This window comes from Trypanosoma melophagium, assembly GCF_022059095.1.
Source record: "Trypanosoma melophagium isolate St. Kilda chromosome Unknown ctg10segment3, whole genome shotgun sequence".
NCBI classification, from domain to species: domain Eukaryota; phylum Euglenozoa; class Kinetoplastea; order Trypanosomatida; family Trypanosomatidae; genus Trypanosoma; species Trypanosoma melophagium.
The window spans coordinates 305,398-331,414 of NW_027125136.1; the positions used below are offsets into that span (position 1 = coordinate 305,398).

At 40.6% G+C, this 26,017-nt stretch overlaps 13 protein-coding genes across 13 annotated transcripts; 1 reads left to right on the forward strand and 12 right to left on the reverse strand.

Moving 5' to 3' along the window:
- Window positions 1–74: 74 nt before the first annotated feature.
- Window positions 75–1,715, reverse strand: LSM04_007311 (Major facilitator superfamily; the record flags this gene model as incomplete). The annotated part of the gene is made up of 1 exon (XM_067337508.1): window positions 75–1,715. The coding sequence occupies one exon, from the start codon at window positions 1,713–1,715 to the stop codon at window positions 75–77; it is 1,641 nt and encodes a 546-aa protein (XP_067194783.1).
- Window positions 1,716–2,369: 654 nt separating this feature from the next.
- Window positions 2,370–3,686, reverse strand: LSM04_000666 (Glycosyltransferase 2-like; the record flags this gene model as incomplete). The annotated part of the gene is made up of 1 exon (XM_067337519.1): window positions 2,370–3,686. The coding sequence occupies one exon, from the start codon at window positions 3,684–3,686 to the stop codon at window positions 2,370–2,372; it is 1,317 nt and encodes a 438-aa protein (XP_067194683.1).
- Window positions 3,687–5,112: 1,426 nt separating this feature from the next.
- On the reverse strand, window positions 5,113–8,595 carry LSM04_008605 (uncharacterized protein; the record flags this gene model as incomplete). Its single annotated transcript, XM_067337531.1, has 1 exon — window positions 5,113–8,595. The coding sequence occupies one exon, from the start codon at window positions 8,593–8,595 to the stop codon at window positions 5,113–5,115; it is 3,483 nt and encodes a 1,160-aa protein (XP_067194802.1).
- Window positions 8,596–8,796: 201 nt separating this feature from the next.
- LSM04_008400 (N-acetyltransferase ESCO) lies at window positions 8,797–9,816 on the reverse strand (the record flags this gene model as incomplete). Its single annotated transcript, XM_067337542.1, has 1 exon — window positions 8,797–9,816. The coding sequence occupies one exon, from the start codon at window positions 9,814–9,816 to the stop codon at window positions 8,797–8,799; it is 1,020 nt and encodes a 339-aa protein (XP_067194798.1).
- A 435-nt stretch (window positions 9,817–10,251) lies between these two features.
- LSM04_000453 (uncharacterized protein) lies at window positions 10,252–10,797 on the reverse strand (the record flags this gene model as incomplete). Its single annotated transcript, XM_067337553.1, has 1 exon — window positions 10,252–10,797. The coding sequence occupies one exon, from the start codon at window positions 10,795–10,797 to the stop codon at window positions 10,252–10,254; it is 546 nt and encodes a 181-aa protein (XP_067194678.1).
- A 283-nt stretch (window positions 10,798–11,080) lies between these two features.
- Window positions 11,081–12,190, reverse strand: LSM04_000130 (uncharacterized protein; the record flags this gene model as incomplete). Its single annotated transcript, XM_067337564.1, has 1 exon — window positions 11,081–12,190. One exon carries the CDS (start codon window positions 12,188–12,190, stop codon window positions 11,081–11,083), a length of 1,110 nt encoding a protein of 369 aa, XP_067194673.1.
- Window positions 12,191–12,540: 350 nt separating this feature from the next.
- Window positions 12,541–13,011, reverse strand: LSM04_001517 (uncharacterized protein; the record flags this gene model as incomplete). Its single annotated transcript, XM_067337577.1, has 1 exon — window positions 12,541–13,011. One exon carries the CDS (start codon window positions 13,009–13,011, stop codon window positions 12,541–12,543), a length of 471 nt encoding a protein of 156 aa, XP_067194694.1.
- Window positions 13,012–13,512: 501 nt separating this feature from the next.
- LSM04_005334 (Leucine-rich repeat) lies at window positions 13,513–15,677 on the reverse strand (the record flags this gene model as incomplete). Its single annotated transcript, XM_067337589.1, has 2 exons — window positions 13,513–14,952; window positions 15,435–15,677. The coding sequence occupies 2 exons, from the start codon at window positions 15,675–15,677 to the stop codon at window positions 13,513–13,515; spliced, it is 1,683 nt and encodes a 560-aa protein (XP_067194748.1).
- A 1,076-nt stretch (window positions 15,678–16,753) lies between these two features.
- On the reverse strand, window positions 16,754–18,370 carry LSM04_009256 (uncharacterized protein; the record flags this gene model as incomplete). Its single annotated transcript, XM_067337600.1, has 1 exon — window positions 16,754–18,370. One exon carries the CDS (start codon window positions 18,368–18,370, stop codon window positions 16,754–16,756), a length of 1,617 nt encoding a protein of 538 aa, XP_067194813.1.
- Window positions 18,371–18,936: 566 nt separating this feature from the next.
- LSM04_006296 (zinc finger protein) lies at window positions 18,937–21,105 on the reverse strand (the record flags this gene model as incomplete). The annotated part of the gene is made up of 1 exon (XM_067337611.1): window positions 18,937–21,105. One exon carries the CDS (start codon window positions 21,103–21,105, stop codon window positions 18,937–18,939), a length of 2,169 nt encoding a protein of 722 aa, XP_067194767.1.
- A 471-nt stretch (window positions 21,106–21,576) lies between these two features.
- Window positions 21,577–22,845, reverse strand: LSM04_001319 (Branched-chain alpha-ketoacid dehydrogenase kinase/Pyruvate dehydrogenase kinase; the record flags this gene model as incomplete). Its single annotated transcript, XM_067337622.1, has 1 exon — window positions 21,577–22,845. The coding sequence occupies one exon, from the start codon at window positions 22,843–22,845 to the stop codon at window positions 21,577–21,579; it is 1,269 nt and encodes a 422-aa protein (XP_067194689.1).
- A 355-nt stretch (window positions 22,846–23,200) lies between these two features.
- LSM04_001478 (Enkurin domain) lies at window positions 23,201–24,214 on the reverse strand (the record flags this gene model as incomplete). The annotated part of the gene is made up of 1 exon (XM_067337633.1): window positions 23,201–24,214. The coding sequence occupies one exon, from the start codon at window positions 24,212–24,214 to the stop codon at window positions 23,201–23,203; it is 1,014 nt and encodes a 337-aa protein (XP_067194693.1).
- Window positions 24,215–25,039: 825 nt separating this feature from the next.
- Window positions 25,040–25,828, forward strand: LSM04_005084 (uncharacterized protein; the record flags this gene model as incomplete). Its single annotated transcript, XM_067337644.1, has 1 exon — window positions 25,040–25,828. The coding sequence occupies one exon, from the start codon at window positions 25,040–25,042 to the stop codon at window positions 25,826–25,828; it is 789 nt and encodes a 262-aa protein (XP_067194743.1).
- Window positions 25,829–26,017: the final 189 nt, after the last annotated feature.

Below are 26,017 nucleotides of genomic sequence, written 5' to 3' on the forward strand. Positions count from 1 at the left end.
AAAAACAGAAAAGACATACACAAATACACATGGGGTACAGAACCACGCATGTTAGGCGTATCGTCCGGTGGGCTCTACAACTGCCCCTGGTGCCCATCACAGGCCACACCGTTACCCTCCCGCACACCGCAGTCCAGCGAGGTGTGAGAGTTGTTGGGTGCATCACCCCCCTCACGCAATGAATGACCACGTGTGTGGTCCTCACACCGCAGACTCGGTGCCACACCGTCAGCGCAGTTCCCGGCAGCAACAACACTGCCACAACTGCCCTCGCGACTCTGTAGCTCCTGCTGCTGCTCGTTCAACTCAGCTTCGTAACGGCGAAGTTCTTCAGCGGGTACCAATGCAAAGACTCCACCGACCATAGACACAACACTTACGACAATCATCACATTCACTGCGTTTCGCTGTGTGGCAATACCGTCACCCAAAAGGGCAGATGAGACTGAGAGGAGAATAAGAGATGCTATATTGGCCCCTGCCATAAGAAGTGCACCAGGAACTGATTCGGGTAAAGGATGAGTTATTTCCATGGCGAATTCGAAACAAATCGGTATAGCTGTGTTCTGCCCCAAACCTGCTAATATATAGACCACACTACACATAGCGTCCATTAATATTGAATATGGTGCGGCTGTTGTCATTGTTATAATGAGTCCAGAGCAGCAGAGGGCAGAAAATAAAAGGCAAATAAGCAGTGTTAGCTTATACTTCCGACTTTGGCCTACCCAGGCTCCTACACCATAGGCTGTAGCTGTACCCAGCAAAATATTGCCAGCTCCCATGAATCCCGCCAACTCCTGACTAACACCGAATGGTTCTAACATCTGTGTTAACACAGAAGCAAAGGTCCACACACTTCCCATACTGATACTGAAGGCAAGGAAGAGAAAAAGAAAATCCCTGGATTTTAAAAGATGAAATGCAGCACGAAAAACGTGAATAATAACAAGAATATGTTCGTTACGAGTACAATAGGTAATTCCTTGACTTCCAGTAGGTTCTGTCTGCCTTTGGGTTCGACTATTACGTGTGGCAAAAGACTCCGTATGTAAAGATGCTTCAGCTGTCGGTGTGGTATTACGCAGTGAGGCATTACCGTTGCTCCAACGGCGTGGTGGATGCCGTGGTGGCTGGAGAAAGAAGATAACACCAACAAATAATGAGCAACAATATGCCAGTTCCACAGAAAAAAGTGTCATGAAGGATCTTCTACTGGGACTTTTAACAATTAGTGGTGGTACGAAGAGAGCTATTGCATTTCCGAGGCTATTGGATGTACTTGCAATAGCCGTGGCAAGAGCTCGTTGGCGTGGAGGGAAATAATGAGCTGCAATTAAAGGAGGAGTTGATAACACAAAAAGTTGAGCAATAGCGTTAATAGTTTGTGCAATGATCATAGTGGTGAAGGAAGGGTAAAAAAGACCAGGTGCAACCTTTAATATGGAACCTATAGCGTTAAGTCCTGATCCTATTAACACCCCGCGTCGCACACCCCAGCGCTCAAATGTTGAACACGTAAAAACCACACCTAGTGCAAATACAATCATGTAAATAGATGACAAATAATTTAACTGATCAGTGCTCAAGTTAAAAAACAGTCTTGCTGGTGTAGCAATAGGGGCAAACGTAATCCACTGAATAGCATTTGAACTGCTAAACAAGCAGAAGAGAATTAACACAACCCACTTGCGAATGTCACCGGACCTTCCCATCTTAATATTTATACTCCCAGAACCTTTAAAAACAAGAAAAAAATGTTACCAAATTTTAGAATAGAGAGGCAATAAAAGTGAAAGTAAAACTTTTTTTTTGTACAACCACAAACCCAAAATCTCAAAACATTATCAAATACATAATAATAATAATAATAATAATAATAATAATAATAATAATAATAATAATAATAATAATAATAATAATAATAATAATAATAATAACAAAAAAAAAAAAATAAAGCAAAAATTATATACTTAAGAAGCCCAAGCAACCCTATCCACTGGAGAAACCACAAAAACTGGCCACGATTCCAATCACACAAGATCCAGAAAAGCAATTAATAAAGAAATTATAGAACCATTATCCCATCGTTTAAAGAAAAAGAAGCTGTCCCGACAAAAAGGATAGCAGATTAGCAAGAAACTATACAAGCTTATCTTCAAAACACTGCACACAAACTCAGACGCGCAATCATTACGCATGTCAGTGACACCTATAATACATCTTGAGAGAAAAAAGTGTGCAAAAGCGATTGTAACAGAAAAAAAAAAAGAAAAAAGTAGGAAGATAGGCCAAAATAAAGTAAAAATCCGAACCAAAATAGAACAAAACAACAAACCACAATTACTCACATTGTGCATTGTGCCTCATTACTTCAATGCATCTATCAATAACGATGCATTGTATCGAACATTTGGGAACACCTTTGTAGGCGAGCGACCATACTCTTGCGCTACCTTAATGCGTGCGTCATCCCTCACCCACACATCGGGAGGAACCTTCCCACTAAAGGGCAACCGGTACTGTGGATTAGTACCCCTCATCATACGCCACTTGCTTATACTATAACTTTTTGCAGTCCTTAGCTCCAAGACACGATGCAACCAGAGCCTATCTTTGCATGTTTCACACATTGGGATATCCCTTGAGACACGATAATGTACTTTACCCAGACGCACAAAAGTCCCATAATTCACAACATATTTTTTAAATCCAAGTAGACGAAGGCGATTGGAGTAGTCAACGTCCTCAACACCATATGGGAAAAAGTTCTCGTCAAAGAATCCTACAGTACTAATTGCCAATCGTGTCAATATGACGGAGGTAAAACAACTTTCCTTTGAACCCATACAAAAAATCCCGTAATGGTCGGAAAAGGACTTTGACCGTTGGTCTGGGGGTGCATAGCGTATCCTGTCTGGGAGCAGTGCGGAGGTGGAGAGAGAACTGTTTCCGTGTGGTGAGCGTAGTACTGCGGCCCGCCTCCCGTGCGGGGCGTGACCGCTCGGCTCCCGTTGCACCTCCGCCGCCAATGCGTCTAGGCGTGCGGCGTCGTTCTTTGTGCGTTCGTGCACTTCCTGCAGGAGTCGCGGCAGCAGCTCTGGCGAGAATGTCACGTCGCTGTTCGTGATGAACACGAAGGGCGCCTCCTCGCGCGGGAGGGAGAGGGCGAGGCGGAGGCCTGCGTTGACCGCCCCGCTGTACCCGATGTTCTCCGCATGGCGCCACACCACCAGCCGGCCGCTCCAGCCGTACGCGTCGAGCAGCGCCTGCAGGAACGCCGCCAGCTGCGGCTCCGCCCCGTTCTGCACGAGCACCAGCCGCCGCACCGGCACGCTGATGTTGCACATGAGCTCGCGGAAGTCCGGCAGGTCGAGCATCAGCGGCACCACCATCACCGGCAGCACCCCGGGGCCGCTGTTGTTCCCAAGCCGACGCGACGCAGCATCCACCAGCAGACGATCCCCAACACAGCGAAGGTAGCGGTCGGGTCGCACAGCCGGCGGGGTCTCGATCGGGTGTTTATTCCTCACTTCAATTTCCTCAACAGTGAAGGGAATAAATGTCACCCACAACAGCAGTAACAACGTTGCAAACAAAATGACTGCAACAATAGCCCAACTCTTATTTCGCGGAGGATGCATGAATTGCATACGAAGAACAGATGTAATTGTAATTCGCTTCATGTGTTTATAGTATGCTTCAACCAATGAAAAAAAAAAAAAACTACAATGCGAGAAACGGAAGAAAAATATACTTTTATAATGGTATGAATCACGTCATAGGCTAAAATTATGTTTTTTTTTTTTGAAAAGCCAGATGATTTTATGTGGTTGTATGTTTAATTTGCGTCTGCAAAGCAAATACAGTCTTGCAACATACTTGCAAAGCATGTAGATTCCCTTCTTCAAACAAACAAAAAAGATACAAATTGCAATTATAAGCCACATTTAGTAGCAAATGGACCCATAACCATGAGAGCAAAAGCAGATAGTTTCGTACAAGAGCTATTCTCTTAATGGGTTCTTAAAGACCACCCCTACAATAGTTTAGGTAGGAACGTTTCTCCCTGTAATGGGTGGTCAGTGAATCGCTATGAAAGAGTTCCCGGCCAAGTGTTCAGTATTCTTTTATAGTATAGAATACGATATTCAATGAGCTGCGAAAACCAAAAATGCAAGATAAAGTACGGTGACCATGATAACGAAAAAAAAAAAGAGAAACCCACGATGAGATTGTAGCCCAATGGCTTTTCTGATAGTTAATAATGATGTCGTAGGAAGAGTCTGTAAAAGTATATCCGCGCCAATCCTGAAGAAATCTTAAGTAGTATATCCCACAATAGTCGGGCTTAGAAGAAGAACATTTACTTTATCCTTCAAGAGCCTTAAAAAACAAATAATAAAAATAAAAACAACTACCTGACGCGATCAAATATCCACTTTCAATGCTCTCCCTGTATAAGGCAACCGGGAAAATTATTTCTTGGTAACGAGTTTGAAACCAAAACTGTGCAATACATATATATTTATATACGTACACATTAATCCCCTATAAATCTTATTTACTTTCTTCACACAACTGATTCAACAAGGAACACGAAACAGTAATGTTTGTTTTCTTTTATTCCTTTTTTTGAACATATACTTCTTGAATTACCTGAATACATGAAGCATACGATAACCAAGAAGGATTAAACGAAAAAAAAAAAACAATATAAGAATAAAAGAGAAGAAGCAAATATTAAAAGCGATGAAAAGGGGTGTAGCACAAAGAAAAGCATAGATAGATATATATAGAGAGGATATGTATATCTATTTGTGTGTGTGTGTTTGCACTCCCGAAGAAGAGTAACATTGAGAAGATACATTGAGCAGATAGTCAGAAAATCACCAAAAAAAAAAAAGAAACCGAATGGAAATGTGCGTTCACGTGCATATTGCAAAGGTGTTCACAGCATTCATATGTATCTACCCATATATATTTCATATAATTGCCTTGTAAAAGGCACAAGACAGAGTGATATAAATATCTAGCACGTGGCAGTAAGGCAGAATAATAATCATTATTTTTCAAATTTTACTTTGCTATCCTCTCTATTTTTACCATTTTTTAAAGAGCAGGGGGTTCCACCGACTTTGCATCTTCACTTACCCACAAGTCATCCGCATTTTGGTAGACTTTTAACGCCTCATAGCGCTTCTCGTTCCAACCATCCACTGCTGCAATAGCAGAAAGTAATGCAAGTCCAATACGTTTCATATATGGATTCTGATGATTCCGAAGTCGTTCCTCCAACTTATCTTTCATTTTGATATTCTCCCTCTCGCAGCGAATACGTTGAACCGCAGAATTCACAGCGCCAGGGTGAAGTAGGTCCATCTTCACAGCATCCTCCAACAGTGCTTCCATTTCGTCTTCTGGTAGTTCACAGATGAGTAGACACGCCACTCCAATCTGTACCCGTTTCTCAAATAATGCCTTTGCAAATTCAACTGCAATGCTCTCAAAACGCTCTTTCTTCTTCCTTTGTAATGCAGTTAAGCTGTAAACAACATTCTTCAGACGCCACTCCTCTAAAGTTGCCAGTTGTGAGGCAATAACAGAGGGATCAGCATCTGTTGAAGCCAGTACATGAATTATTGGGGGAAGAAAAATTTGTCCTGGGTGTGAACGCAATAACTCTAGCAAACAATCCTTTATTTTGATATCATAACTCCCCAAAGGACGCTCTGTCAATCTGTCAAGAGCGCAAAGAGAGACGCTGGATTCCTCATGTGACAACAACAACACGAACAGCTCGTGGAGACGTTCACGTTGCCATGATTCCACCAAATTATCCTCTGGAATTGAAGCCATGGATTTTACCACAGCTTCACTTCCGGACTTTGCTCGCTCAATTAAGATATCCCAAATCTCAGTTTTTTCCAGATATTTAAACATAGCGTGTATCCACGCTATTTCAACATCCTCATGCAACTTTACATCTTGCCGAAATTTAGTTAAAGCCTCATACGCTGTTTCATCTCCAATATCACCGATGATGCGAACAGCAACCTTTTGTACAGCCACCGATTTAGAATGCAGAGCTGGGTCAAGTACTTTAATGACTTCCGATGATGGGAGACGGCGAAGACGACATTGAAGGGCGTATACCGCCACACGTGCTCTGCTGTCGTTAAGGGCATCAGTAAGCAATGAAAGTGATGCCTCATCATTCTGTCGTCCAAGAAGCTCAATAGCTCTCTCGCGCAGCAACACATTTCCGTATTTCTCATCCACAAAGGGTTTAACTGCCTCCGTTACATTCGCACTGTTTAATTTCTCCAATGCAGCCATCAGTGGTTCCTCATGTTGTAGTTTGTGATCTTCATCAGATAAATATTTGATAATGGATGTAGCGTATTTTTGCTGTTGTGCTGCTGTCCATAGATGACCGTTATTAAAGGCAATAATAGGTCCTGTCCCCGAAGAAATGAAGCGTCCAGTAACCTTCAATGGTACAAGATATTGCTCAAGCAACTTACCCTGAATGCTGCGGCTCAATGTATCCTGTAGAATTGGAAGATGTATCAAATCTGCACTTTTTGCCAATATATCTGGAATTAATTTTATACTCATAGGACGAAAGTATTTAAGCAAATTTGTTACACCAGACTTTGCCGTTTCTCTACTTGGTGCTTCACACATACTCTTTAGAAATGGCAACGCAGATTCAGACAAATGCTTTAAATTGTAACCAAAGCCAAATATTGTAGAAGATACCGAAAAGCCATTTTCTTTCGGAAGTGCTTTTGTCATAAATGGGAGCAGACACGACCACATGCGTTTCACTGCAAATACTGGTACCTGGTATTGCTCCATGCTACACATGCCATCATAGCGCTTCACAATTTCAGAAAGTGATGTATCTATCAACTCAGAAGTATATCGTGACGTACGAAATATCAACGTCATAGCAGAAGTTAAAGTAAGGCTCGAAGTATCCTTAGCTTCACAGGGTCGAAGAATAATTTTTGCAAGCTTTTTATAGTGATCTTTATTCCACCGACTGGGAGGTAATTCTGAAAGTCGAAATATAATTTCCCTTTTTACGCGATCTTTTTCATTTCCACGCGCAAGACAAAAATCAAGTATATCATCAAGGTATTTAGGATGAAAAACACCACTGCTTACAACGGCGGCACAAGCCGCACCACGAATATGTACGTCCTGATGGTTTAGATAATCCTTACCCAACTCCTTGGCCTCTGGGAATGGTATCAAGGAGAGGTAAGAGATCCAGGAGGTGACCTCTTCAATACGCAAATCTTTAGCCTCTTTAAGTGCCTTCATTGCCTCAATCTCACGTTGTTTAGCATCTTTAATACTTTCAATCAGAAGCGGATCCAGTACACCGTAATTATTTAACAATAAATTCCGTCGTTGTGAATAGAGCAAAGAACGTACAGAAGATGGTGCTTCGACAAAAAACGTAGAGAGGCATTGGGTTTCGAGTGATTTGGCATCGTAGAGTTTGATAACCACCTCGGGTTCCAATTTCTTTAAGAATGACCAACCAATCAATACACCCTGCATTTTATGCTTAAGAACGAGCTCAGTTACATCGGTGGGGTACTTGCGTGCGTAAAGTGTTATACATGCCGCACTCACTTTTATTCGTTCTGTAACTTTAGTAAGCAATTGAAGTCCAATATCTGGGTGGTAGCGGTGGAGTGCGTGAAGCACCATGTGTGCACGGTTTTTAACACCCAAAGTAGTATTCACCACACTTTGAATCTCATCCGTCACGAACTTCGAGGCAAAATCTGGAAGTCGTCTTGTCAGAGTATACCACTCATTTCTTTTCAATTGGGATAGAATTGAGGCGGGCTGCCTATTTAATGTCTCCTCTGAGGCCCAACAGAGTAACACGACATGCAATGTTCTTCCCCCCGCAGCAGTAGCAAGAGATGATGAAGCAAAAAATTGATCCACTAATTTTGGCAATCGTTTCTTCTTTTCAAGGTTTTTACAAAAGAATGAAATACGATGGATTGGTAATTCTTCAAACAATTGCAATATTTCAGAATCTGAAAGACTTGCCGCTGCTTTTGGCATAACCAATAAAGCAATAGAATCAAGAGTATCCTTTAAAAGTCTCGCGATCTCTGTTTTGCAATCATTCTGTATAAGCCCAAAGGATCCAGTTAAACGTTCATATGGAATGCTTGACTGGGAAAGTTTTGACAACAGCTGCAATTTTTCACTATTATCTCCCTCTTGTGATGCTTCACGCCCCAGGGATACGCTTCGTTTTGCTCGTTCTGAGCGGTTCAAAGATTCCAACTCACTCAAAAAACACTTCTCTGGGGAAATTGTTTTATCTACCGATTTGACTGGTTTAGTTTTAGACGATACTTTCCCTTCTGTTGCTGCAGCTGCTTTGGGAGTTCCAGCTGTTTTTGGAGTTGCAGCTGCTTTGGGAGTTGCAGATGTTTTTGGAGTTGCAGCTGCTTTGGGAGTTGTTGCTGCTACTTTGGGAGTTGCAGGTGCCTTAGATGGTGATGTGCTTGGTGTTGTCAAGTTACTTCTTTTGGTAGGTGTTGATTTCATTTCAGGTGTATTTGGTTATACTTTAAGGTCTAGTAGCAATTTGGTTTTAAATAAAAAAGAAAAAAAAAGAAAAAAAGAAGAAATCATTCAATAGGAACCTTTGGCACAGCAAGAAATACTTTTTTTGTTCTTTTCTTCGATAAGCGTAAATGGAATCTATGCATTCACCCTAAACCATACCATTCACTGACTTTCTGTAGTTTAGAAAACAAGAAAATCAGGGCGTCCCGTGTATTTTCTCGCAAAGAGTTTACCGTATACTGTTGGCTCAGAAAACGCAACATGTTCCACTGGTATTTCAAAACCATACGAAACATTTTGACGTGCAAGTTCTACCAACATTGTAGCAATACCAGAACGACGGTGTGCATCTGAAACCCAAAAAAACTGAATCCCGCATAGGGAAGATCCTACGCACCACATATTACCTACTTCAGTTGTATCTTGCTCCCAGTGATTGTCATTCTTTTCGTTACATACATATGGCGCACTTGTAGTTCCTCCTGACGTTGTTGCTATTGATGATGATGTTGTTGTTGTTGATGGTTTTGAAGTGGATACTGATAGTGGTGATGATAGCGATAGGGATGTTTTCTTGCAATGCAGGCGATATGCCACACTTAGTTCACGTGCCACACAAAGTCCCACCAGTCCTAACCTCTGAGTTGGTCGAAGCGAGGCACTGAGACCAATAAACTCACCATTAACCAAAGAAAAAGATGATGAATTAACCAACGAATCACGACAAGAAAAGTCTTCTATAGAATTGTCATGACGGGAGGTTGGGGTGGTGGTTCCCGCGAATGCCACTACCAACAAGGAGTCGTTTGATATCTCATCCACTGCACCAATTGTTTGACGAGCCTCATTTAGTGCCTTTGTTAGAAGTGTTCGTAGTGCCGCCTTACAGCAGGTCGTACTTGACGATCCTCTTGCACGCCGCCTCGCTGATGCCTTTACACGCTCTGACTGTAGTGCGAAGAAACCCGGCAGAACTGCACACTGCAGTACCGTGTTTGTTGCTGTTACACTCTCATACACACGGCATGGTGGACATAACAACCATCGTCTTAGCCCCATGACAGAGAGAGAAAAGGAGTTCTCAATGCATGAAGCATTCACATCGGGGGTAGAAGTATCATGTATGTCTTGCTGTCTTCGTCGTTTTTTTCGCAAAAGGATGTCTTCTTTAAACAAGGAAGAGAAAGAAGACAGGTCCATTAGGGAAGTTCAATAAATGCACTCATAAAGGCTCCTTTCGTTATATGTATGTACGTGTGTTTACTTTTCGTCGTCTAGTACGGTTTGGAGTAATCGTAAGGGGGATAAAAAAAAAAAAAAGAAAAAAAAGGAGAAATCACTCGAATGGCATAGATATAAAGAATAAGATTGAGACAAATTTCCGCAAATAATAGCAGCACAAGAGGCAATGAAACCAATACTACGCCTTCATTCATTCATTCATTTATTGATTTCATCAAATGCAGAAGAAATAAGAGAAGGAATAATAATAATAGCAATAATAATAAAACTGCAGTTATTCCCCTGTGTAAAAATAAAAAATAATAATCCCGCCACACACCAACAAATAACCAAAAACTAGAAATAAATAAAAAACCAAAAACAAAGCGTAAAAAAAAAATCAGATTGTGAAGTTTAGCTTAAACGAACAATTCGCAGCCCCGCCAACTTTGGGTGTTTAATTTCATTTCTCTTCTGCTCTGTAGGAGGAGTGTGAGTTTGAACTATTGCGGAAGTGCTGTTCTTTGATGCTGATGCTCTGTGTGTGGTGTTATGATACCGTGATCGTGTAGTAGACCCTTCTGCTGCAGTTGTTGATGATCTACTGTACCTATTCTCTCTTCGCTCTTGCAAACCAGAGACAGCATTGTCAGATGGTCGCTGTTTTCTTGGTATATATTTGGGTTCTTTGCGAGCAAACTCGTTTACTGGTAGAGCCATAGGAGCGGCAAATCGAAAGAGATCCAACTTCTGAGACGCAGAAACGTGCTGATTCTCCTTTGCTGTGATGTTTGTTGCTTCTGCTACTGTTTCTACCGCTTTCCCTATATTAGATGTTCCTTTTTTAATGGATTTACTGTTCCCTTTTTTCTGTTGAGATGATTTATAAATAGTTGCAACGGCACGAAAAGTGCCATTCAAAGACCAAAACCATGAATATGCATAGTAACCTCGACGCATGACTGTAAATTGTTATTTTTTATTTTTACGAAGAAAATTAAAACAATGTAAAAAAAAAAGGAAAAAAGGAGATTTCTGGAGAAAATCAATCGAAACAAGAAAAAAAAAACCATATCAATTCGTATTTTTCCCTTTATTCCCCCCACTCCAGCAGCAAAGTGAGGAAAAGAAGAAAAAAAGCAAAAGTAAAAAAAAAAAAAAAACGATTAGAATAAACTGTAACAGATCCATATTGTAATTGTGGTTATTGAGTCCGTGGATGTGGCCACAATAAATAGATGAGTTACTGTGGACGTGAGAAAATAGACCCCAACACAGGAGTTACCGATCCACTGTTGTCACAGAGTGAAGAAAGAGAAGAGGCAGTAGGAGGTGGAGGAGCAGTAGCTGTAACTCCAGTAATGCCTGCACTATGCATCCCAAACGGTAAAGTCGTCTGTGGGTTTTTAGGCATTTCATGACGTACAGCATTATTCAGTTGTGGATAGTATAATACACGTAACTCTTGTACAAGACGCATTACTTCTGTATCACGGCTTGGATGAGCCTCTGGATCTGTGAGTGGTACTTCACCACAAACAGCACAGGCAGTTCTCTCGCTAAAAACAGCTGACGACGTTGACGCTGGTGCACACACCGAACACACAATGGCGCCACAACACGATGTTGTCATTGTTTGCAACGGTAACCCTCCACACACATTGCATAGAAATGATTCGATACAGGCATCGGTGCGAATAGCCCCTGTAAGCAACAGTTGATTCACTGCCTCTACATCACTTGGTGTAGATGATGGTACTGATGTAAAGTAAGTCTCTGCTCGGGTAAACTTTTGCAGTACTGAACGACTTCTTCCAGATAGGTTTCCAATTCTTGCATTGGAACTCTCACGAGCAAGACTACCACTTTTCTCTAATCGTCTTCGTGTTGGACTTGGCAAATCTTCATCCTTTTGTGAATGCTGCTGTTTTTGTTGTTTTCGCTCCTTTGGTACTGTTCGTGTTCCTGTCAGTAAAGTAGAAGCAAAACTAGGAGATTCCCAACGTGACGTGAAGACAACTAATCTTTCATTGCCTACGAGATCCTCTAACGCAAACACGTGGCGCGTGACGTTCCTTGGTGTAACAATACGCATACTGGTTAGTAAAACATCATGTGTCTCACGCACTAACGCAAGTGCCAAACCCGAAAGATCGGGGACGGCTCGGGTTGTCACAACTGAAACATCTATTAATAGTTGCTGGCAGAGCTTAAGAAGTTTATCACCGTGTATAAGCCGGCAAGAACCATCACCGCTGTCATCAGTTTCCTTTACAGAATGTCTAACTAACCGTGGGAGTGGCAATAGATATGGAGCAACAGGCCAATCACCATCTACAACTACAAACTCCATAAGGAATAAAGATTTACCTTCCTTCTAAATCTTTCTTTTTTTTTGCTTTTCTCTTTTTGTTTAAAATAAAATATAAGAAAAATGAAAATCCACCAAAATAAGCAATCAAATACACTATTATATATACGCGCTACAAAAGAACGGAAGGACATAGAAAGACTCCAGAATGTTTAATCAATGGTAGAATAGCAGATGTAACTGAGTCAAAAGAAAAAAAAAAGAAAAAATCAAGACAGTTCATTTCAGTAGTGCGAACACAAGCACTATTTAGTAGACTGAGGAAATAAGGTGAATGTGTAGGAACGCTGAGAGAGACTGATGTTATTTTGTTTCTCTCTTTGTTATTGTTGTTACTGTGGTGTAAGAGTAAAACGTGGATTTTTATTAATGATAGATGGTGTTATTGATGTGTGTTTGCCTTTTTGTTCTGGTGTCTGGAATGCAGACAACTTATCACAGAATCCATTTCCCACCTCACTGTTGCCTCCAGCTCTCAGTTCTCTTTGAATATGAATAAGTTCTGATGCCACTTCAGGAAGGAGAGAATTCTCTCCTGCCACATAAGCCTTCAGAAGACGATTGATTGCTGCAATTCCCTCAGGTAAATTATCTCGAGGTGGACATGGACTTGTAACTGCTACTACTACCTCTGCTACTTCCTCTGTCGCTGTTGGCGTACGCTGGGTTACCGCAGAATGCATAGAAGAAAGTTTATCTTCCAGGTCCACAATGCGTCGGTGCAAGTGCCGAATGAGAACTCGCTGTGTGAGAACGTGCTGTAATAGCTCTTCTCGGCTTGCAGCTCGGATTTTATCTTCCATAAACCTTTTTTTTTCTTGTAGATATTTGCTATTATTGTTGTTCTTAGAACGTAACTCTAAATTCCAATACCGCGTGTGAAGCAACGCATACAACTACACCAAACAAACACACAAAGGGAATCGTATCTGCCAAAACCGCTACTCCTATAACTAGCAGTAAGAATTTACTTGCAACACCAGAAAAAAAGGGGAAAAAAAGCAAAAAAGAAACAAACTTTGTAATAATAAAGGGTGAAAATCACACAAAGAGGGATGGTGATACATACACATATATAATAAGAAAATGTTCAAACACTAATCTTGTTTATTTTCAATTGGTTAAGCCAAACAATAGCAGAGTTAGTCTTTCCAGCGTTACCCACCAACTCAAGACAAATTTGTCTTGATGTAGAAATGAAAATATTTAATCGTTCAAAAATAATAGGACCTCTCTCTCTCTCTCTCTCTCCTACGAAGGTACAATAGTAATAATAGTCATAGTCATAACCATCCCTAGCATCGTCACCACCCAGTACCCTCCGTCTTCCGCTTCATCAGAAGCTGGGCAGCAGCAGCACCATCAGCTACCAACTGTCGCTTTCGTGAATCAAGCAAATTTGTACGTGCACGGCGAACAATTGCTGCTCTCGGTGCCTCAAGAGGTAGTTCAGGTGGCTCCACAACAATATCATCATCCGCAGCAGCAGCATTATTGTTATCTTCCACAATGGATCCCTTCTTTCCTTCAGTATGAGGTACTTGCTTTCTAGAGGAATTAATCTTTGCCTCTTCTCCAACTGCTTCAGAGTCTTCTTCTTTTTCTTCTTTCTTTTCTGCCTCCTGTTTATGTCTTTCCTTTGTTTCTTTGTCTTTTTCTTTTTCTAAAGCACACTGCTGCTGTAATATAGAAAGCATAGTATTATCCACAACCTCCAAGTTGGGCATTATTCGTGTAAGGTATTGCACAATTCTAGGCGCCAACTTTGCACGAGTACTCGGAACTTGCTCTTTTAAAGATGTTTCAGTTGTCAATTCACTATCCTCCTCTAGAAACGCATTCCCGCTAATACAGAGATGCCTAACAAAGCGACACCGACGTAGTGTGGAGAGGTTTTGAAGTTTATTATGGCTAACGTCAAGAATTTTGACTGAACGAAAGATAACACCTTCAGGTACAAGGCTCTTTAAGGCATTGTGGCTGAGCCTCAGTTCTGTTACCATTGGAAGAAACCAATGTGAGGGCAGAGAAGTCAATCTACAACCGCTGAGTGAAAGTTTCTTTAGATGTGTCATCTTTTCAATGGAAGAGAGTGGATGTGACCAGTCTGCCTCCCGTTTCGGTACTTCCCCTGGAACAGTCCCAGAAGGTTTATTCACAGTTTCTTCTGTCTCCTCACCTACCGTTTCCGGTGGGACGTGCAAAGCACAGAGATGAGGATTGCGGGAGAGTACCAGCGTTTCACAAGCAGTAAGTTCAGCAAGTATCCCATAATTCTTTATCGCTTCCGCAACATCATCAGTGTTGGCACCATTCACCGTATGACTCGTGGGGGAGTGCAGCAATAGCTGGTTATCGTTGGCAATAACGGACTTCAGCGTCGCTGCACTTCCCTGCAGACCATCAAGGGACCGCAGCTGGCAGCGTGCGATAACGCAAACGGTGAGTTGTTGCAGTGCGGCGAGTTGGGCGATGGAGGCGAGGTGAGTGTTGCCGGAGAGATTCAGCGATGTGAGTAGCGGCAGAGTGGCGATGGCGGCGACACTGCAGAGTCCCCCACCGGTGAGGTCGAGGCGGCGGAGTTGCGGGAGGAGCAGACCGACGGTGGGCGGGAGGGCCTGCAGCTTCGGGGCGGCGAGGGTGAGGCGGCGGGCGGTGGGGAGGTCCACGTCCAGCGGGATGAGTTGGAGGAACTCCTGCTGCCCGGCTCTTCTCTCCCCCGGGGGGCCTGGAGTGGGTGTGGGCTTGGGACTGGGGCGAGGCCCCATCGTGGGGGTTCTGTGTGGAGCTCTAGTGAAATGGGAGGGAGGAGGGAGGAGAGAGAAGAGGGGGTTCGCAAGAAGTACAAGGGAAGAGAAAAATAGAAAATATAAGTAAATGAGAGATAATGGAGAAGGGGGATTTTTAAATTAGTATTATTATTTTCTTTTTTTGACTGAATATAGTTTTTTTTTTGTTTGTGGCTTCTTCACTAGCATACAGCTTTGTTTTTTTTTTTCTTTTCATTGTGGTGTTGTATATTCTCATTCTTTCTCTTCTTTGAATTGCCTGTTTTCACGGAAGCATCAAAAGCGTCAATTTATTTTTTTGTTTCTGCATTTTAATTCCTCACTCTTTACTATTGCCACTTCTCTCCTTCCAATATGTCCTGCTCTTCTTGCTACCTTGACTGTGTATATGTATATGCTCATCGGTCTGTACAAATTCCACATGTTAACTACAGAACAAGTGATCGACCGTCATGAACAGGTGTCCGCACCTTCTCGGGATGCTGTAACTGATCACGACACGTTACACCAAGAATAAATACTAATGCCAGTACATATGCATGATATCTTTTCATCGTTTCAAGGACAATATGACCTGTGCGCAAGTATTTCTCGTTAGGATTTCGGCTCTTAATGTACTTGCTCATACGATGAAAAGCCTCCTGAGAGAAGGAGTGCGACAGACGAGTTGCTCGAAACATAATACTCAGCTAGTGTCTTATTTTTTCCCTCTTACTACTACTAGTAACAGTACTATCACTTAAAGATAGTAAATATAACGAAAAACAGCAACTAAATAAATTATTTCCTTCTATTTCCTTTTTGTTCCTGAATAAATTTATACAAGAGACCACTTTGCAAGAAAAATATATAAAGAAAGAGAAGCAACAAGATTAAATAATAATAATAATAATAATAATAATAATAATAATAATAATAAAAACGGACCATTAGAGGAAAAAAAAAAAACACAGGATATCCTCACTCATAAATAATGATAATAGTAAAGAACAAGAAGTAAAAAAAAGGTATGGGTTTCCTCATTCTCACCTAAACGCCTTGTGGTTTATTCAATAACAGATCATTCTACTGTTCCTTTTTCTTGCCTCTACAGTACAGCACATATAACAGGGTGAACATTGTTTTTTTTTTTGATTTTTTGAGGGGGGAGGGTTCCCTTTAACCGTTGCTTATTTTGTTTTTGTTCGACTGTTTTTTTTTTCTTTTTTTCTCCACCTCCACCTCCAACTCCACCAAGAAAGGAGGAGGAGGAGGAGGAAAACTCGAAGGGAGACACAACAACAACACATAGACTGTTCGATACCGTGACAATAGTTTAAGGGAAAGAAATAACAGATGATAAAAATAACAATGAAGAGAGGGAGTGAAACAGTGTGGATGGAAAGAAGGGGAAAAAAGGAGGGAAAGGGGGAAAGTTGTGTACATATTCTTCAAGCTCCAAGGGGGAAATAGAGGAAAAAACATTCAACTGGTCTCATCTCACTGTTTACTCTTTCACTTTCTTTGTATTTGTGTTCTGCTGTACTTTTCTTTTTCTCTTTTATTTCACTCGTGGCTTGTTTCCTTAAATATTACTGTCCCGCATTTCTCTTTTCGTCTAACTCCATCATACATCACTGTCTTTTTCTACACTTCCTCCTTCAGAACTGATTTTCGATCGCTGCTTCATGCCTCCCCCTATTTACAAACAAGATAAGTAATGATAATAATAATAATAATAATAATAATAATAATAATAATAATAATAATAATAATATCACAATACAATGCTGACATCTCTTTCACGTGATAAGTCATCATCGTCATTACCATTGTGGAAATCTCTATGGTAATGACTCCCGCTCTTTTTCCTCATATTGTACACATGGTTGATGTTATTGTTGCTGTTACTGTTGTAGTTGTTGTTGTCATAATAATGGGACTGGAAATGGCTACCTTCATTGCTTGAAACGCTGCGGGCACGATTTATGCTATGCCGATTTCCAATAAGAGCAACACGTCTCAGAGACACAACATTCTCGCCATTCCTGCGTGATATAGGTAGCTGTGTAAGATACTCACGAAGGTAGCCCACACCCACTTCATCAATACCGCAACGTGAGAGATCAAGAAGAAACAACTCTCGTCGCTCGTAGTGCGGTGCAAGCAGACAACGCAAGAGTAGTGCGAATCCACGGTTACCAATACCTGGATTATCGCAAAAAGTTAAAACCTCTAGTGAGGGAAATAGTGGGATGTGTGGAGTATTATCAAAAGGAACATACGCTCTCAAAGGATATCCAACAGATTCACTTACTATTGACGATCCCCGCGCATCCGCTGTTAATGTTAGTGGTGGTGGTCGTTGTACATTTATTCCTCTTGTTAAGGCAGGAGAGAGTTTGAATGGGAATAGGTAAAAAAGAATTCCATGAATACTATTGGCATCGAGATTCATGTTATTAAGGTACAATTGTTTAAGTAAAGGTAGAATAGGCCTGCTTTCATTTGCTATACTCATTACAGCCAACATATTACCGAATCCTTCATCCGTAAAATAGTTGCCATCAAGACGCAATGCTGTAATCCAGCGAATCTCAGTAATAGATGGACTGGCAAGGAGACGGCCTAGTACATATGGTGCAGAACGCTCCATATAGCAGCAACAAAGATCTAACTCAACCCGAGATTTATCTGTATCATACTGTCGCATAAGACGGTTTTGAATATCTTCTAATCTTGCCCGAGAGGTACAGTCCTTTGTGATGCGTAGATTATCCACCTGTTCATACCACCATTCCCATGTACCTTCTCCACGCTCAGCCCGCTGTGTTGGTGAAATACGAAACAGCTGTGGAGCACTGAAGGTACTGCTGAAAGATTCCATCATGTAATCATTATCGTACCTATTACTACTTCTATTACTCTCACGATTGTCATTGAAGGAACTGTTCCTGTTTTTATACTGATTCACTCGCTCATTATACACAATAAGCGGAAGTGGCGCGGCCGACATAACCTCCGGTTCGTGTATAGGCTCCTCTGAGAAGGGTTCGCGGTACGGCCGTGGCATCATCGCTGGTGGAGTTCCCGCGTCGGATTCCACAGACGTCGATGAGGCCGATGACTGCGGTGGTTTCGTACGGCCCTGGGCGGATGTACTGGTTCCACTGGTGGTGGTCTCATTATTATTATTATTCCCCGCCGTCTGCGGTGGTGCACTTGCACGAACTTTACCGCCAGCAGGAACAGCGGCTGAGGTGGAAGCTGAAATTGGTGTATCCGCTGCAGTATTAACCCTTACATCGTTACTGTTGTTCTTCTTGTCTTTGCTTTTCTTGTTCTTCTGCTCCTCCCCGTCGGCCGTCTTTGGACGACTTCCGTTGCACCCCATTACCTCCGCTGGCTGTCTGGATACTACCAACGCTCAAGCCCCTACCTCAATCATAACAATACATATATATATATATATATATATATATATATATGTATACAAGGAAAGAAAGACAGAAAAAAGGAAAAAAAAAGAAATAACGTGATTAAGAGGAGTGCAGGTGAGAAAGGCAAAGCCAGAGAAAAGAAATATATATATATATATATATATATATATATATATATATATGTGCAAATAAACAAAGAGCAAAAAAAAAAAAAACGATTACGAAAATTCAACTACATACGGTTTTCTCTAACATAGTAATGATATAACATGCATCCAAGACACACATACAAGAAAGAAAAAACACGATCAGCGATACAATAACAGTTACTCAAAAAGGAAAATAAAACATCCAACGAGCGTGCTCAGAGAACACCAACTCAATAAAAGGAATGAGCAAGCCGTCATCCTGATACAGAAGAATGCGGGCACACATAGTAAGGAAGAAAGAAAGAAACAGAGAGGGATAAGAGAGTAAGGACAGTAGAACTTTATCCATTGTCGGTCATACCATCTAAACGTTACTCTGTGAAAAGAGCCTTCAGTGCATCTTGGTCTTTTACAGGTTTTAAAATTTCATCATCGTCAGCTCCACATCCATGACGAATACAAAGAAATAAATGATCTGCAGGATGAATCCTAGAAGCAAGAGGTGCGCTAAAAGGAACTTTTTGACTCTGTGCTGGAGAAATAGTTTCTTTACCCGATTCAATTTTCTCAAAGGGATTACTTTTTTTATAGCAGCGGTCACAAATATCATATTGATAACACATTGAACACTTCCATCGGACGCCACACACCAATTTAGAACAAACATTGCAATATACCCCAAGATGTTTATCCTCTACATTAGTAACAAGTGATCCACAAAAACGAGATATAGGTGCAATATTTGATGGACCCCAAAGTAGTTCTAAAGTTGTCGATAAACCAGCAGCTACGCGAAGTAGAATATGGTGTTGTGGATGTTTTTCATTAGCAAAACAACTCAAACAAAGAACACCATCTATCTGATCACAATGAAGACATCTATAATAAGATTCCTTTTCAATCAATATATCTCTAAAACACTCACTACAAGTAATACTACGTGTACTGTGGTAAATATATCTACTTGGTGTTACAGGATTCAGTTTGGTCAATAAAGGATTAGACGGCTTCATAACCTTTATATTAAAATCAAGGTTTTTAACTCGAGAAAGAAGACGTATTTCATTCTTTAACTTTAATAAATCAGATGTTGAAATAGTACCTGACATAGATACAAAGGAAGACATTTCATATTTTAAATGTTTCGGTGACGATTCACCAGAAACTTGAGATAGTTGATATGTACGATCTACACGAGCATTAAATCTCAAAGGTGCATCGTTAGAAGCTATAAAAGACGAAATACCATCAATTACACGTTTTCTTTCTTCTTTGTTAATAAGATGCCAGTTCACAGGTTCTATATTAGTACCACACATTTCATGAAGATTTCTATTAAATCTAGAAACTTCTAAAGAAGGTTCGCTTTCTGCTTGAGGAGTTATGAAACATATACGGGGAACCTTACAATCACCAAATCTTCTCTTCCTAGGATCAGGTAACTGAGTTGCAACAAAATATGGAAGTGTTGAAATGTTTAGTTCGGTTGCTAATGCACCTTGAAGTCCATCAGGACCACACCATAGCGGCAGTAAAGAAACTTCAGGGCTTTTCCAACTAGGGATACGATTAACGAGGGAATCAAGTGCTTGAATAGCTGAACATTTTTCCCTCTCTACATTAATTAAAACGATTTGAGCACGTTTTGGAATTCTCATTATTCTTCCCTTTTTTCGTACTATAATTCTTCGAGGAACCTGAACAAACTTCATTACAGTTTGTAACCATGGATGATCATCTAAAGTGTTTAAAGAAGAAACGGTTAAGGGTATACAACTTTTTAGCTGTTTCGCCTTAGTATCGTTAAAAATATGTTCCCTTAACCAGTCCATTGAAGTTGTATCCCAGCTGGCCCATGCAATAAATAGAGTTGGTACATTTGCAACTACATAGGAAATATTAATCCGTTCTTCACTACATGCATCATGATAAAATTCAAGAGGCGCATTTCGTTCCTCCTGTTCTACATCAAGAAGAGTTCGAAAAGCATTATAGAAATTTTCTTCGTGTAAAAGTTTAAATTCATTATTTTCATTACCGGAACTAGCTTCTTCATCTTCAGGTTTCATACTCAAAATTTGTTCTACATGTGATTGCATCAATTCCCGTCTTCTCTTTATCTTTCTAAGAAGACCACATCGCATTGCCCAATAAAGAGAATTCCATTTTCGAAAACTCTTTGCTTGCTTTGACTCCCATAAAGGGTGCAACATTGCGTTTGGAAAAACATCACCAATTTGTGGAGAAACAACTACTTGAGAAGCCATATCCTGGACAAGGGTTAAACGTGCTAAACGAAGAAGTCTTAAAAACGCATCTTTTCGAGCATGTCCCACTGATCCATAGATTATGAGATATTGCAGACATTCACTTTTCATACCAACAGTAGAAACAACTTCCTCACGCTCAGCTAGAGTTAATTTATCGGCACCAAAAAAGGAAAATTGTCTACATAGTTGTAGAACGACATCTACACGCTCATAATCTAACATCAAAGCCCATGATACAGGTGTCACGATGAATGTATCATCGGCAGTCATTTCAGTGAATAAGGCTTTTCCGCCAACCACCCTGGCAAGACCCTATTAACCAAACTAAGACTCCCAGAAATATATTATCAAAGAAAAATACAAAAAAAAACATTGAGAGAGAGAGAGAGAGAGAGAGAGAGAGAGAGAGAGAGAGAGAGAGAGAGAATGTGTGTGTAAGAGAGGGAGAGAGAAAGTAGGGGGAGTGGAAAACGAGAGAAAGTCCAAAAAAAAATTTCCACTGGTTACTTTAACACGGAAATCTCGGTAAATTATTGTTTTGGTTTTTTTTTTATTGCTTTCTCCCCCACTACATAACTGTATCTCTTTGGTAATTCACAGAGATTAAAAAAAAAAAACCCCGACCACAGTGAGCGTCTATCAACCCATTCTATTTGAGTGGGAGTCACCTGTTAGGGAGAGGGTACAACATCGTATCATAGAGAGAAGGAAAGAAAGGAGAAAAAAAAAAAAAATGCGCACTCACAATTTGATGTAGTAATACATACGAGTCCCATATCCCTCCATTGTGCTCATAACCAGATCACCATCAAAAGTACGAGCATATACCCTTGACATTGGCAAACCAAAGCCATAACCGGCTAAAGGTGCCACCGCATCTCCCCTAATTGATTCACCATCATCACAAAATTGAATAAGAGGCCTCTTCACAGAAGTATACGCATAGGTCATAGCCATATTTGCTTGAGTTTCTGTCATGCCTAAACCTTCATCTGATATACAAATACAAGCATGTTTGGCATATTCTTTCATATTCACTAAAACCTCTACAGGAGGCATATTTTCACAATTAATAATACCCATTAAATCACGCTCCATATGCGCTTCAACAGTTGCTCGGAATGCGTTTTTCATTAACTCCAAGACAATATATGATATTGTTGAGCTCATGTGAGCAAATTTTATTAATCCTGCATCTTTTGATATAATAAATTTTACATCTGGACAGTCGCCATAATGATCTGTACAAATCTGTTTTGCATCATCAACGGAATTTCGCACAAGCCTTTCAAGGTCAATTTCAAGATCAACCATCCCAACTTTGTTATCAGCTTCTCGATCAAGGTTTATAAGCATACGGGAAAGAAAATTATAATGGACCATAAGTAAGCTAAAAGAGTCCATTGGTTCTGTAATTTCGACTAATCCTTCATGTAAAAGGTAATCAAAAGTCGTTTTGGTATCTATTTTCCTAACTTTAAAAAGAAATTGTCTGTGGCGTAAAAGGAGTTCCTTTAGTTCAAGAAGACCCATAGCCATTGTAACAAGTATATCTCGTTTTCGGTGTAATTTTTCAATTTCGGAAACCACATTACGAAAGTGTTTTATGGATTCACTGTTACCAGGGAAATCACACTCTATCAATTTTTTGAACGAATTTAAATACGTATTTTTGACCAATAAAACAGAGGGCATGGCATTCAATCCACAGGGAAGATTATCAAGAGCCTTAATAATATGAGAAAGTAGAACAGGAAGTTCCACATGGCAAAAAACTTCGGCGTTATAATCAGGTCTTGAACAGTAATGTATCACTTCATCAAAGCTATTTAGTTTATGTACAGGACGAGAACTGTAAAACGATACCAACGCTTGAACTGCCTTACTATCCTCAATAGCTTCAACACGTCTTGTAAGACGACCAAGTTCTTCTTTCAATACCTCAGTTGTATCAGATTTCCAACGGGTAAGAGGCAGACAAACGCGCAGAAAACTTGAGAAACGCCTCATCGTCTTTTCTAAATCCAAAAACAAAAAGAGGACCCCATCACCAGAAAAAAAAAGACAATTTCAATATCAAGAAGAAGAAAGGAGAAAGAGCAGTTAAGAAAAACATTTCAAACCCCCTAAAAAGAGAGCAGCACCCATATAGAGAGAGAAAGAAAAAAGAAAAAGAGAGAGAGGGAACGGCAGAAAACAATGTACATTCCCATATGCAGACTCACAGAGTGTTTCAAAAAAAAAAAAAAGATAAAAAAAACACGCAAAGTAAGTACGTGAAAGAAGGGAAAAATAGAGAAAAAGGTATTCTCCCTTAGAACAACGGTGGGAAAAGACCATCTATACATAATAGGCATTACATACGTCAATGGGACGGCTGTGAAGCAAATCGAGTAGCTTCCTGAAGAGCAGCATCCTTCGTCCAGTGTACACACCTTGGGTTATCATTGTAAACAAATACAGCATCCTTGTCTAGTTTTCCAAGTGCTGCTTCTATTTCTTTCATACCTCTTTCTAGATCAGATCGTCGCTTTACTTGGGCAAATGTGTCCTTGACAAAGGGCATCTTATTCATTTCCCCACTTTTCTGTTTTAGTTTTGTAGTAAGTTTTTCAATTAGGTCCAAGCGTTCACGTTCATCCAGACGATACACATTCCTTTCCCACAACTTGATTTTTTGTTGAGCTTGTGCATCTTCAATATTTTTAAAATGCATCTTTTCCTCCTCAATTTCTTTTTTTACACGACTTAGGTATGGAGGTACCTGACCAAAAGTTTTTCGGGACGTAAGATTCTCAGGTTGATCTTTCCTTCTTTTGGGTACCATATTACTTACCTGAATAATGTTTGAGGTAACAAAATCTTTTTTGCCATCAAGAGCACCTGGTCCATACAATCCATCATTTGTATCGCCATTTTCAAGATCTTTTGAAGTACTTGGTTGACCTTCACCATATTCATTTTTTATACCCTTGTCTTTTCCCAAATAATCTCCTTCTCCCCCTGCTCCTTTATCAAGCCCATCTGGCATTCCTTTGTTTATTTCATCACCACCACGAGGGTTACGAGCCCTGGGATCAAGAGGTGGTTTTGTAAAAATCTTCTCTTCACGTACAGCAGGAACAGAATGTTTTACACCTTCACCAGCTCGAAGAAAGTTTTTGGGATCTACAGACTCGTTGACGATTGGTCCAATAATTGCATCCCGTTGCTTAAAGTATCTAGGAAACGTACCATCATATTCCTTATTCCTTTCATAGAACGTAGAATAAGTGGGTTTTGGTAATTCCTTCATATGTTTTTCATATTTCCCCGTGTACGGTCCCTCATCAACGGGAACCTCTGCATTTACCAGGTTATAGATACTTTCCTTACTCATATCGCTATCTTTAAACTCCCTAAGGGTAAAAGAAAAATATATAAGAAAAAAAAAAGAGGACAAAACAGTGTCATTACAAAAGGAGTTTCACTTGAAAAGAAAACAGGACATTTAGGGGGAAATAAAAAAGAACAACAGGAGCATAAATATAAAAAAAAAACATAATACGAAATTAAGAAAAATAAAATAAGAGGAAGGAAAAAAATACGAGAATCCCCATCGGGCGGGAAGAAAAAAAAGAAACGAGAAGAACTACCAAAAAAAAAAAAAACACGAACTCAGATTGCGCCCCGAACCCGCAGCGACCCCAAAGCCACCAAACCGAACGCGCGCACACCAACACAACCGCAGGAAGGCCGGGAGGAAGGCCAAACAACGACAGGAAAGAAAAAAAAAACTGTCCGGGCCGCTGCCGCCGTCGCCCGGGGCCGGGGGAAAGAACGGGCAGGCCGGCGCCGCGCCCGTGAAACGGGGAGAAAAACGAAAACCCCGACGTAGATGGCGCCATGGGGTTTTTATTTTCCCTTTTTAGGAGCGGGCGTTTGTTTTGGCGGGGTCCCGGGTTGGATGCTGTTAGTCTCTTTTTTTAATTATGTTGAAGTGTGCTGCTGCGTATTCGCTGGTGCTGTTTTTTGGTGCTTGTCGTCGGTGCTTCTTTTTTTTTTCTCTTTTTTTTGGATTTCTCTCTTTTTTATTTTTTTCAGTTCTGCTTCTTTCTTTGTTTCTTTGCAATACTCCATTTTTTTATTTTTTGGCTTGTTCTCATGTTTTTTATGTAATTTATCAAGGCTTATTTTTGTATGCACTCTGTTGTCGGCACAACTAATGGCAGTATGTGGTCAGCATTCACTTTCTAGGTTAAAGTACGCTACATTATCGGGTTGTCTACTTCTCAAAACCTTTGAAAAGGGGGTTTTAAATATGGTCGTATCTGCTGTTGGATTTATGGAAGGTTACGATCCTGATTCATCCCCTTCTATCGATTTGTTTGATAGAGCGGAAAGTCGCTCTTTATTTTTGGTTCCGTATGTTACGGATATGGGACTGTTAGTGAAGGAAAAGTCGGTGCGATTACACCAACCGAAAAGACCACTTGCGTGTCTTAGGAAAGAGAAACCACCACCTGCAACATTGCTCATTTCCACTGTAGCAGAGAATAAGGATACTATATCCCCTTCTTTGAATGTCGATACCTCTTTTATAAGGAACTTTACTCCCCAGGGGGCTTTTCCTAAAGAAGAGCTAGCCTATAGAGTTCTTGGAACTACATTGCCATCGGATATTGTATTAGGTGTAGTAACACTATTGTTGGCTAGTGGTATTACAATCCCGAAAGAACTTGCTTTAGAACTTTTACATCGTTTAGCTTCAGATGACAGAAAAACTGGATGCGATATAGCTGCACTTCTTGAAGTAGAACTTGATTTAGCAGAATCTAGTGCTTTTAAAGGCCTATTCTCTTCACCACGAAGAAAACCACCACAAGTTGTTATATCTCAGGGAGAAATTAACAAGATTAGTGTAGCAGATAAGATTCCTCTAGTTGCTCATAAAGGAAATACCAATACCGCAAGACTCAGTAGGCTTCAACGTGTGCGGAAGAAGAATAAATAGTGAGGTGGATGTTCTTTTTCAAATATAGTGGTTTCCTAGAAAGAAAGGGTTGAATCACCTTCTTATTTGAATCTTTGTGGTGTTGATTGCTTTATGGTGTCTTGTTTTTTTTTTTGCTCTTATTCTTCCTTTCTATACCAAGCATATAGTGAGCCATAAATTTGGCTTTATTACATCGTTTACCATTAT